Consider the following 13043-nt stretch of genomic DNA (forward strand, 5'->3'; position numbering starts at 1 on the left):
TTCTTCTACAGGAGTGTCTCTGAACATTTTGGACCAGACTACATCCTAGGGGTGCTGTATAACATCTGTTGCGTCATATCAGGAGAAACATAATATCTGCTTAGTACATCATTAGTGGTCTGAACTTGAATATGCAACTAGGATCCTGGCTCTTTTTAATAAGATCCCAGACTGACATAATAGGAATACAACCCTCACGCCAATTTCCATCCTAGTTCCACTCATTACTTCTGCTTCCTTTACCTCCATTTCCAACCAATCCTAATCCCCCCAAGCACCTTCCAAGCCAGAAAGACAGAAGGGAATGAAGTGTGATGAAAAGCACAGCAATCAGACTGGAAAGTTCAAGTCTCCTGGCTCCCTATCTGAAAGTTCATCTACATTTACTGCACTAGATGTGACTAGGCAGGATGCAAATCCAGGAACTTATCTCATTCCGGATTTCAGTTTCCCAGGCGTTTGTAGTGTCAGAATAACTTGACTCTGGGGTATATACAGGATACAAAGCAGTATGCAAAAGATGTGAATGTTCTTACAAACAGCTTTTGAAGAAGACACAAGCTTATACAGAAGCTAACTCAATGATTTTGTAAATTGATTATACAGGAAAATGAACTTTGATTTTTTAATTCATTCTGCAAAATATGAGGAGGAATAAAAATCAATATAGTTATATAGTGTTCATCTAGGAAGACAGGGGATTAGCACATGTGTCCTGCTTTATTGATTTGTTTTGTTTTATTTTTAATCGTGATAATGGACATCTTGGTTAAGTACTTTCCGCACTCTGAATTTGGGTTTTCTCATCTGTGATGGAGGTATGATGATACCATGTAGGGTTGTTGTGAGGAGTTTCACAAATGTAAAACATCTCCATTATAGTGAGTAACTACCATTCTCCTTCCCCTTCTCACCTGCCAGGGCCTAACTAAGTGACATGCTCCCTTCCGTACTTTTGACTCCTTCTTGGATTCTAGATGGGTCTGGACTGTTGGTCTGGAATGTACTAGTGTATGTATCTGGGAAAGCAGGGGACAATAGGAGTAAGAGGCTTGAGATAGAGGCTGACCACTGTTATTATATGAACTAGTGTTTTATTAGAAGTGTATGGTGTAAAAACTGTTGTGACGTGACTTTTTAATATGATAACACATGTTATTTTTAATACCAAATTTTATTTTACTTTTTTAATTTTTTTTATTTTTTTTGACAGGCAGAGTGGACAGTGAGAGAGAGAGACAGAGAGAAAGGTCTTCCTTTGCCGTTGATTCACCCTTCAATGGCCGCCGCGGCCGGCGCGCTGTGGCCGGCGCACCGTGCTGATCCAATGGCAGGAGCCAGGTACTTATCCTGGTCTCCCATGGGGTGCAGGGCCCAAGCACTTGGGCCATCCTCCACTGCACTCCCTGACCACAGCAGAGAGCTGGCCTGGAAGAGGGGCAACTGGGACAGAATCCGGCGCCCCGACCGGGACTAGAACCCGGTGTGCTGGCTCCGCAAGGAGGAGGATTAGCCTATTGAGCCGTGGCGCCGGCTCAAATTTTATTTATTTTTTTTTAAATATACTAAAAGTCAGTCTTGTGGTTTATGACCCATGAACAGGAATGAAAGTGGTTAGAATACGATTTGGAGATTTTATTCTGCCCCTAGAGCACCAAGCCTTGTACATAGATGCTCTTATAATAAACTGGTAAGATAGAGCCATTTCTGTAGTATGGTTGTCTGTTTATTTGGCAGTAAGTCTGAAACCTGTATGTCCTTGGAAATGGTCACTGTCCTGGTGAATGTGGACCAGCAGGTGTCTTAAGATGTGTATATGTAAGGTCACATCCTGAAAACTTTATGAATGATTTTTATTTTGTGATCCATCTGAAACTACTAGAGGCTAGCAATTATGTTGTTTCTATGTGGACTCCTGAGCCACTCAGACCCCAGTTGACTTCTAGATCCTCCACTAACTAGCAGTGTGACTCCAAATGATCAGATTTTAATATTCACATTGTCCTTGGAAACTTGTTTTTCCTTTTCGAAGAGAACAGATAATTCCTAATGGCTGCACACTGCTTTTTAAAAACTTTTATTCAGAGCCAGCATTGTAGTAGAGTGGGTAAAGCCACTCCTTGCAATGCCAGCATCCCATGTGAGTGACAGTTTGAATCTTGAGAGCTCCACTTCCAACCCAGGTCCCTGCTAATGTGCCTGAGAAAACAGTAGAAGATGGATCAAGTGCCTGAGCTCCTTACACCTAGGAGGGAGACCAGGATGGGAGCCAGGGGCTCAATCTGGGTCTCCCACATGAGTGGAAGAGACCCAAGTACTTGAGCTGTCACCTGTTGATTCCCCCAGTACACATTAATAGGACACTGGATTGGAGGCAGAGCTGGACCTGAACCCAGACACTACGATATAGGATGTCGATGTCCCATGTGACAGCTCAACCATTGTGCCAAACATCCACGCTAGAGAATTTATTATTCTAATAACTGCAATGGTTGTTCTGAATATTAAATGGGACTATGCAAATTAGTCTTTTCACCTAATGCATAGTAAGTGTTCAGAAATTAGTTACTATTTTAGTTATACTTAATATTATCCTTCCCAAGTGCACAGTTTACACATGTTTGATTTCTCTGGAATCTTTAAGCCAACTATGACTTTCAGTGATCTGCAACTCCTAGCTAAATTAATGAGAAGCAGCATGCTGAGACCAAGTGCTGTAATTTCTGTCCATTGGGTCTGGAATGAGGATTCTTCTCAGTAGCTTTAATTATTGGATTGGCAAGTCTGATCAAGCACCCAGCAACAAGATGTTCATAGAAAGTGTTAACGTTTTTGTTTATCATATGTGAAAGTTAAAGCCTTACTGTGCTATCATTGCTCCTTACACTATGTTACATCCTCCCTCTCCAAATAACCATAAATTGCACCTTACAAATTGAATGGATTACAGCCATAGCTAGTAAATGGGGCCTTTTGTTAAAGGTAAAGGTCTTATATATGTGATAAATATGGGATTTCTGAATTTGAGTTACATCTCTTTTGCCTAGTCTACATTGGCTATCTGCATGTAATTAAAAGTATTCAGTGTATATTAAGTTTTCTTAACTACTATGTCTTCTAAGGTTAAAATCAAAGGTGAAGTTACACAAAGTGCCTCATTTCTTAGGGATAAATTTTTGGGGTCTATACAATATCACCTGTGTCATACCACACAAGGGCAAAAACAAAAGCTGACAGCTATATCCCCCCGCCCTCCAGCCTCTTGCCTCTTCATACTTCTAAAAAATATCTACTTAATATTAAGTGCTCATTATCAGTGGATTTGGGTATTGAATATGTATCTGTGGGTTCTGCATCAGTGAATTCAATCAGCCAATGGAAAATGTTCCATTATTCCTGACATGTGCTATACAGTTAGGCAACAATGGTTGCCTCTACACTGTAGACTTTTTTTCTTGCCATATTCTCCAAACAATACAGTGTAACCTCTTCATTGTATTAGTTATTTTAAGTGATCTAAATATAATTAAAGTGCACAGAAAGATGTCCATTGGTCACATGTGAACACCACACCATTTTATAGGAGAAACATAAGAATACAGATTTTGGTATCCATAGGGGTTGTGGAATCAGTCCTCCATGAGACAACTGTGTTTGTCCAGCTAGTTCAACCGACCTTAAGTTAGTCTGTGTGTAAAGTCCAAGGACCAGGAGCTTTCCAGACAGGGAGAGATGGGTAGGGAGCTCCAGTGTAACTGATCCCTACAAATAAAGATATCTTGCCCTTTGTGCTTTTTCCTAGAAGAGCCACCAGACAGTCCCTTTGAGGAACAGGACTTTGGTAAGTCATAGTCTGAGTGTTAAGAGCTAAATTAGTCTAAGAATCTTTCATGATAGTATATCCATAAAGAAATATATGATTTTTCAGAATCTAGGAACATTTAAATATTTGGTTCGTAAAGGATAATTGTGTACTGAGGGTTGCTGAATCCTTCTTTCAAGTGGCTGAATCACCCTCCTGAAGGGCTCCTTCCCTTTGGAGTTGAGAAAGAACCCTTCCTCCATACCTCAGAGAGAGCACCATGCAGTCCCTGACACTTTTACTACTATCCCAGGTCAGCACATACATCTTGTTTTCTTCCCATCCTTCCATCTCTGCAGGTGACTTTGTCACATGTGAGTCTTGTGCAGATCTCTCCAACAAAGAGCTCCACTGTCAAGCTTTCATGCCACTATGAATATTTTACCCCCATGGCATGTTTGTTTTGTAACACCTGTCTCTCTCCAGCAATACCATATAGTTGCATCTTGCTACTTAGATTCTTTTCTGTAGAGCAGCCTTGGACAGACAACCCTTGAGAGTGAGAATGGCAGAGTCTTGAGATCTGGTCCATACTTACTGAGTCAATCTACACTTTTTTAAGATTCTCAGGTGATTCATATGGAAATGAAAATTTGAGCAGCCCTGGCTTCAAGAATTTTCTTCCCTTGTATACTCTCATTGCCTCTGAGATGTACAAATAAGTAATTTTATTACTTCCAACATTACTGGGATCTGAAATCCTCAACTAAAAAGATTTACGTGTGGTGAAAATGTAAAACATATGTAGCAATTTTGAAATAACTGTGATCTCCATGATGAAGTGATAGATATGTTAATTAACCTAACCTAATTTTTCTAGTATGTATAAATCAGAACACTACTTTATACCTCATAAATATATACAATTATTGGTCAATTATAATAAATTTATTTTAAAAATGGTTATTATATATGTACTTTTCTGCATCTGTGCCCAAAGCACTTTTTTTTTTTTTTTTTTTTTTTAATTTTTTGACAGGCAGAGTGGACAGTGAGAGAGAGAGAGACAGAGAGAAAGGTCTTCCTTTTGCCGTTGGTTCACCCTCCAATGGCCGCCGCGGCCGGCGCGCTGCGGCCGGCGCACCGCACCGATCCGATGGCAGGAGCCAGGAGCCAGGTGCTTTTCCTGGTCTCCCATGGGGTGCAGGGCCCAAGCACCTGGGCCATCCTCCACTGCACTCCCGGGCCACAGCAGAGGGCTGGCCTGGAAGAGGGGCAACCGGGACAGAATCCGGCGCCCCGACCGGGACTAGAACCCGGTGTGCCGGCGCCGCTAGGCGGAGGATTAGCCTAGTGAGCCGCGGCGCCGGCCCCAAAGCACTTTTATTCACTTTTATGCAATTTAGTGTTGTCTACTTATATTATTTGTTCTCACATTTTGCTATCATTTTATAGTTTCAAAGTTCTTTCATATAGATTTTGTTAACTTGATAGCGTATGATTTTGTAAGGTAGAAAAGTAGGTAAAAAGATCTTTTGTAGAGGCTATTTTGTAAATTTCCATCTATAATTTCCTAATCCTAGGGATTCAGATAAAGAGGTGAGAAATATATCACCAGTTTTTTTCCCTATCTTAGAAAAAATAGAAGTCAAGCCTTTTTGTGCCATCAGATGTCAGTTAATTATTATACCTCAAAATGTATCATGAATCAAAGTAATGTTTTACTCCTCAGTATGATCTGAGTTATGTTTTCAATCATAAACCTTGTCTTCTCAATTAAGATGAAGTAATTAACCATAGATTAAAACCCTCATCTTTCTGACAAATTTTTTGAGATAAATGAGCCAAAGAAAAATAGGCACTCCACTTCTGATATAAATTAGTCTAAGGCAGTAAGCACCACTGACTGCTGCTTTTGCTTGGGTAGATGGGAGACATAAAAAGGGTGAAAGTACAACATAAGATATTGCCCTGAGATCCGGGCAACTGTTTTTCTCCTAGAGCAGCTATAAACGTGGGCACTCATTGCTGAATCATGGCTGAGGAGGAACTGTTGGTTTTGTATCAGTAAAGTGCATCTGTATTGGGGACAGGGTAGGGGGAGACACTCCCAAATTCTGAGTGTTACACCTAGGAATTACAGGTGAATGAGTGAATGGATATTGTACTTTTTGGTGCCATTTATGTCTTTTCTTCTCAGTTCCTTTCACTCACTTCTTTTTAACAGCTTGGTGTTAAAGAAAACTTAACCAGGGTCAGGCATTGTGGCACAGGTTAAGCTGCCACCTAGGACACACCCATGTCTCACATCAGAGTGCCAGTTCAAGCCCTGCATACTCTACTTCCAATCCAGTTTTCTGCTGCTGAGCCTGGGAAGCAACAGATAATGTTTCAAGTACTTGAATTCCTGCCACCCACATGGGAGACCCAGATGGAGTTCCTGGCTCCTGGCTTCAGCTTGGCCCAGCTCTGGCTATTTTGGCCATTTTTTTTTAAGTTCATTTATTTGAAAGGCAGAGTTACAGAGAGGCAGAGACAGAGGCAGAGAAAGAGAGAGAGGTCTTCCATCCACTGCTTCACTCCCCAGTTGGCCACAACAGCTTTTGCTGTGTCTATCCGAAGCTTGGAGCCAGGAGCTTCCTCTGGTCTCCCATGCAGGTGCAGAGAGCTGGATCAGAAGTGGACTCGAACCAGTGCTCATATGGGATGCTGGCACTACAAGTGGTAGCTTTACCCAATACACCACAGCCCCAGCCCCTAGTTTGGCCATTTGCGGGGCTGGGGGTTGGGGAGAGATTGATTTTGCCAATCACGGGTTCACTCCTCAAAAGACTGCAACAGCTACAGCTGGACCATTCCAAAGTTAGGAGCCAGGAATTCCATCAGATCTTCCACATGAGTGACAAAGACCCAAGAAATTGGGCTATCCTCCTCTGCCTTCTCAGCAGGAAGCTGGATCAGAAGCAGAGCAACTGGGACTTGAACTGGAATGAGATGCCAGCTTCACAAGTGTTGGCTTAACTTGCTGTACCACAACGCCAGCCCCAGCCATTTGTTTCTTGACTGTCTTCTTTCTATGATACCACATTCTCCTGATTTCTTTCTGTCTTTTGTTCTCCTCTGCTTAGTTTCTAAAATACAGAGATTCAGTGTTGGAGAGCCCAACATGATGCATTTTCTCTTTAATATTTCTAGGTAATGACGTTTGGTCCCATAGTTCTAAATATCATAGTCAATGCTGTTAACTCCTAGATTAATATCTTTAGTCCTGATTGCCCTTTCTTGCTTCAGACTTGTTGATTCAACTTTAAAACCTACCAGATCTGTTCTTGTGCCTGTCTTCCAGCCTCCAGTAAAGGTGTTTTTTTTTTTTTCTCCATCTCCTCTGCATCACTTCATTCAAACCACTATCCTTTCTCATTGCATACTACCTTAGCCTCTCAATTGGTTTAATGCTGCAGCTGTTGACCTACTCTTGTCGCTTCTCCATAGAGCAATCAAAGGAATCATTTTTTAACTGTAATTTCTATTCTTGAAATCAAGTAGTGAACTGAGGAAGACCCTAGTTGTTATTTAAAATTTCAATAAGGGCCAGTGCTGTTGCATAAGGGATTGAACTGCCTTCTGCAGCACTGACATCCTATATGTGTATCAGTTAGAGTCCCAGCTGCTCCATTTCCCATCTAGCTCCCTGATAATGTGCCTGGAAAAGCAGCAACGGATAGCCCAAGTACTTGGGACACTGCACCCATGTGGGAGACCTGGAAGAAGCTCCTGGCTCTTGAAAAAAAATTTTGAAGCACAAATATTCATGATTTAATATTACTTCTTTCCTCAATCACACTATTCAGCTTACTAATTAAGTAAGTTTTAATGTATTTAGCAGGTAAATATCAGGATAATAAAAATAAATATATAAGCCTAATGGACAATTTACTATTTTTGATATTGGCTATTTGGACTCTCACAATATGATTCTGATGCTTTGACCCAATTTAAATGAGTTATTTTGATTCCATTTCTAAATACCAATATTTAAATCAGATTTATGTGAATTTGAATAAGCAAAAGTTTCTTTTTCCTTGTTGGAGGAAAATCTATTAGTTAATATGATTTCTTAGTGACTTTTTGTAGACCAGCATTAAACAATTTCTGGCTTTATATTTTCTTATTTTACTAAACTTACTTTAGTTGAAATAAAAATTTTTCTATGGAAATTTAAAATAGATTTCATTGATTATGTTTTAGCTCCATTTTTTTATGATCATAATTTTTCCCCAATTTAGTTTTTCAATCAAATTTTATAAGAAGAGATGATTCTTCTACCAATTTTATCAATAAAAATATGAGAACTTTTAGCAAGTTTCAATTTTACTTTCTGTTCATAATTTTTATAAAAGTTTAATTTCTTCCAAAATCAATTTTTACAGTTTTCAGAGTTGGTAATAGTTATATTATTCTTCAGTCCATTGGAACATTTCTCAACCCATATCATAAAAGAAAAAACTTCATTATATATGCTTTTAGCATTGTTGTTTTAATTTTGTCAAGACAACTCCTATGTAATCTGAGCTTTTCTTGGCTTATGTTTTTGTGGTAAATGCCTCCAGTGTCAAAAATGCCAGGATTAAAATATTCTCCTATAATTTAATTGCTATCTTTTTTTCTCTCAGTCAGTCTATCAGTGTTAGCTAGAGTTGTAACAATTGAAAATTATTGTTAAAAATAGGTTTAAGTCCACATAAGAATTCCAGAAAGTCTAGAGGGATCTTGAGGAGAATAAATGTAAATTTGTAGAGAAAGATGTATTTCTTCATTAGACAAAACGTGTGTAAATTTCACTTCTAATTCACAGGGAAGCAGTTCTTTCCTTATATTGAAGCTTGTATTTCCTGTGGCAATCCAATCTGGTTTCCTGTCTCTCAGAGGATGAATTGCCTCCTGGCCCTAAATATTACAACTAGGTATTCTTCATTTGTGTGGACAAGAGCCTTTAGAAGGCTGAACTTGTAAGAAAAAAAGGGGCACAGAATAGAGGAAACATGATAAAACTCACAGTCAGACCGAATTTATTCAAAGAAAATAAACTCACAAAGGTCAACCGATTGCCAGTGTGCACAGGACGGAACACGTGGCAAGGGACCCAGACCCCAGGGGCTGGGCTTTTTTATATCTTACGTGGGCCAGTGGTGGGGGTGGGGACAGTAGGCAGAGGTGAACTTCCCTATACAGGTTTTTGAGGTTTGGCCCTCTGACTTCCAAACCTGGGGAAGATGCAGGGGGTGGGGTGGGGAACCATAGGGTGTGAGAGAGCTGGTCTCCTGAAAGAAGGTGGGAGTAACAAGAATCTAAAATGGCTGAGGCTAAAGTCCTTGTTCCATCAATCCTACCTCTGAATGTAGATAAGGAAATGGGATGCTGGTTTCTTTCTGGCTACTTCCTGCTGATATGGGGCATCGATGGGGGTGGGGTATCTATACTCTGGATCAGATTGATTGAAGGACCATCTTGTGTTACTTGTGCATGATTGCTTGAGTCATAGCAGTCATACATTCCTGTCAGGAATTCTGTGATATGTTAATTATACATGGCAGGAATAGGAGCACTATGATTATGAGGATAAGAGGAGAAATTAGAAACATGGCTTGTGGTGGAAAAGATGGCTGAAATAAGGACAAGAGGGGAAATAGGAGAGCAAGAGTCCTGTCCTGCTGATACAGGAAATGACCCCCTAAAATCTATATGAAAATGTTGCCCCTTAAAGTTCCCCAGAAGTGCCATCTGGGGTGCCACAGTTGCCAGAATTTGGAGTGCCATACAATATCACCATATGCTTATTAATAAATCCCCCATATTAATAAGCCCGAGAAGGTTCTTGCCTAACATTTAGAGAAGAATTCTAAATACCGGCATAAATAAAAGAGGCAGCATGGTACATTTTAGACTTTTATTTAGTGTGAAAGATGCATAGGAGAGTGAGAGCTTTATCTAAGAGAGAGGGGGAAATCTGGGTTCATACCGAGCACCAGAAACCAGCCACGTGGAGGAGCATCTAGGCCAGGAAGACTATGGCACGTGGCCCGAAGTCCACGGGCCCTGGAGCCACAGGGCTATAGCAAGCCCCTCCTGGCAAGAGACCAGGGAAAAGAAGAGAGGGCTGCACACACCGTGTCCCAGACTTTTAACCCACTTCCAAAGGGGAGTGGTTAATTAACCTGATTGGCTGGTGGGCACCCAGGTAGAGGCATGAGGGCACACAGGGGCGTGGCGAAGGTGTGGTCTTCCAGCTCACAAACCTAATGTATTTTAACCTGTTTGCCTGCCTACTTCATAGCTAGTGTGAAGACAGGTGTATGCCTGAATGCTCCCATGTTGTTTAGTGTGTACGTGCTGGCACGGATGTAGGGATGTGGGATGGAGTTAGCCTGGCCTGCCTCTAGTCCTGGGCTCCCTCATTTCTTCCCTCTGCTTATAGAAACCCTGGCTGCTGTCAGGCGTTTGGGTGAGGACTGCACTGATTTCTTCAAGCTGAGTAGGGGTGAGGTAATGATATCCTCCTGCTTATTAATACTTTTCAATATTAATAACCTTGTGGGTTCTTGCCACTTATTCAGAGGAGAATTCTGAATACTGGCTCAAATAGACCAGACAACATGGAAAGTTTTAAGGATTTTATTCCGTGAGAGGAATGCACAGGAAATTGAGGGCTTTATTTAGGGAACAGAGGTCTAGAAGCTAAATTGGGTCCATACCAGACAGAGAGCAGGCCAGGAATGAGCCATGTGGAGCAGGTATATGGCTATGAGCAGCCACAGGTAGTTTAGCCTGGGTAGTAAAAAAAAGGCAGAGAGCAGTCCATGAGCCACGTGGAGCAAGCATACAGGCAGGAAAGCCCAAAGGTCACGTGCCTGTGGGGCAACAAGGGAAGGGCCCACTGTGTTCCAAGCTTTTTATTTACCCCCAAATGGGGAATGGTTACGTAGTCTGATTGACATGTAGGTGTTCAGGTGGGGTCAGGTGAGGGCATGAGATCACACAGGGGGCCTGGTTTACAGCTCACAAATGTAATCAATTTCATTCTGTCTGCCTGCCTACATCAGCAGGGACCCATGGTCAAGACAGGGTTTCAGCAGAAGGTAGCCTCTCAAGGGGTGGCAGTACCATCTCACAGAAACTGACTCCATTAAGGTTTCATGTGCATGGACATCTAGAATTTCACTGCTTCAAGTCTGGAGAAAATAGATCTGACAAACAGATTAAATATGCAGGGTCCATAGGAAAAGACAGATGGTTATCAGAGGACCTAGAAAAGGTGCTCCAAACCATGAGGGAGGTTTTCCACTGAGAGGCAAACAGAAACTGAAAGGAACAGTTTGATAATAATCAGGTGGGCATTAAGGCCTGGCCAGGTATATGTGAGGTCCTGACCTGCCTATCTTTTCACATGGGATATTGGGTGAGACATAAGGGAGGTGTGAACCTCCTTAGGGAAGACACCTTGATGATTCCCATTACCTAGCTGGCCTGGGAGGAAGCCTGGTCTGAATAGGAGGTCAGTATAGAATAGGTGGGATGTCTAAAGGCAAATTTCCAGGTCTGCATGCAATGTTACTGACCCTAGGCTGTCCTCTGATGGTGGTGGTTACTTTGGAAGCTGGGTGGAGTGAAAAGCTTTATAGTATGGGGCCAACGGGTCTGCAGTTCTGACGCAAGAAGCCTTCAGTCCCTAGGGCAGGTCCGTCTTCACTGGCCTGGCTCTTGGCAGAGCTGACAGGGCTGGTCACAACAGCTGCTTTCCCAATTCCCTGACTCCCCATATAAAAAGCATGTGCCATTTGGGGTGGACTGGCCTTGTTGGGTCTCCCTGATGGCAGATCACTGTGTAAAACAGCCATTAATTGGCCTGCTATGTATCCTTACATTGCTGCTGCTGCCTAACTCACTCCTCTTTCTCTTGGTCTCTGTTAAAGTAGACTACAGCACCCTTTAGGAATGTCAGCCAAGGAGGGTGCTCAACCCCATCCCTAATCTTTGGTGGCTTGAGCTAGAAGTCTGTGGTCACAGGCATTATGATAATATTCTTCCTGTGAGATAAGATGATGCCCATGAAGAAAGCTATGTTCTTCTAAGTAAGATCAGACAAATAGACCACCTTATCTAAACTGTATACAAATTTTGAAATAATTAGTAAGACTTGTTAACTATCCCTTAATTTGGTTTGAAAAAGGGAGGTTTTGCCTGTTTACTGTGCCCATGGCAAAGTAAATCTAGCCATGAAATCATAATTTCTTTATATATGGCCAGGCTATTATTACAGAAAATTGCTAGTCATCTCTTTTATAAGGTCTGAAAATCAAACTGTACATCCTGATTGAGAGTCCTTCAGAATAGAATCAGTTTTTCATCTTGAAGAGAATTGAGAAATGAGGGAACAAGTCAGGCTTCCTGGATTGCTTAATATCAAGTGAAAATTTAGTAAACAATTTTAGCTGTCAAATAATTTGTAAAACATTTACAAAAAGGTCCAGTGCCTTCTATAAATTTTAAGAGTACGTGTGGTAGGAAATATTTCTTGACTGTCTAATACAAGTATAAGCAAATTAAAATAGAGCTTTAATATATTTTTCCATGTAGCTGATAACAGCACAACAAGATCATTAGACTTTTGTAAGTTTTGGACATTTGTATCAGTAGCATTTTATAATTTCATAATTTAAAATTTAGCACCACTTCACATCTTGACAATACCTTTAATATAATCCAAATAACCTAATTAGTCGCTATCTCTACAAGATGAGAGCTATATATCCTTTGACATTTCCAGGGGCCAAACTGGAAATATAAAAGTACATGGAATTTGGAACTTTGATTTTTTGAATGCTTGTCAAAGATGCTAAGAAGACTTAAAATATCTGTCAGAAATAGCATCCCTTAACATCATGACATAATGTAGACCAGACTTGAACACTGTTAAAAAGTGATGGGACTCAAATGCTTGCTTTAGAATTATATGTTCAAACAAACCATAACACTTTTACTAATAAAAAAAATCTTCAGCTGTTTTTAAATAATCAGAACTTAAGGAGATACAGGGGATACAAAGATCACCTCAATAGGATACAAAATTGATGTCTCTTTAGTCTGTCACCAAAATGGGAACTGAAAACCAATTTACATTTAGCAATTACACCAGGTGATTTAATATGCTGATATTATTTTATATCTTTATCTGAATTAAGGT

The 13043-nt window shown here is 40.8% G+C and overlaps 1 protein-coding gene across 19 annotated transcripts in view; it reads left to right on the plus strand.

Moving 5' to 3' along the window:
* SLC44A5 (solute carrier family 44 member 5) overlaps nucleotides 1-13043 on the plus strand; it is a 437768-nt gene that overhangs the window by 231205 nt on the left and 193520 nt on the right. For 11 of the 19 annotated variants that reach the window (XM_070078247.1, XM_051857583.2, XM_051857582.2 and 8 more), the window contains one exon: nucleotides 3803-3841. The exons of 3 other annotated variants lie outside the window; for them this stretch is intronic. In XM_070078247.1, the coding sequence (XP_069934348.1) occupies nucleotides 3803-3841 (39 nt within the window). The remainder of the gene's footprint in view (nucleotides 1-3802; nucleotides 3842-13043) is intronic. 5 more of the 19 variants (XM_070078251.1, XM_070078254.1, XM_070078244.1 and 2 more) reach the window with 1 other exon arrangement.

Source organism: Oryctolagus cuniculus, chromosome 7 (assembly GCF_964237555.1).
Source record: "Oryctolagus cuniculus chromosome 7, mOryCun1.1, whole genome shotgun sequence".
NCBI classification, from domain to species: domain Eukaryota; kingdom Metazoa; phylum Chordata; class Mammalia; order Lagomorpha; family Leporidae; genus Oryctolagus; species Oryctolagus cuniculus.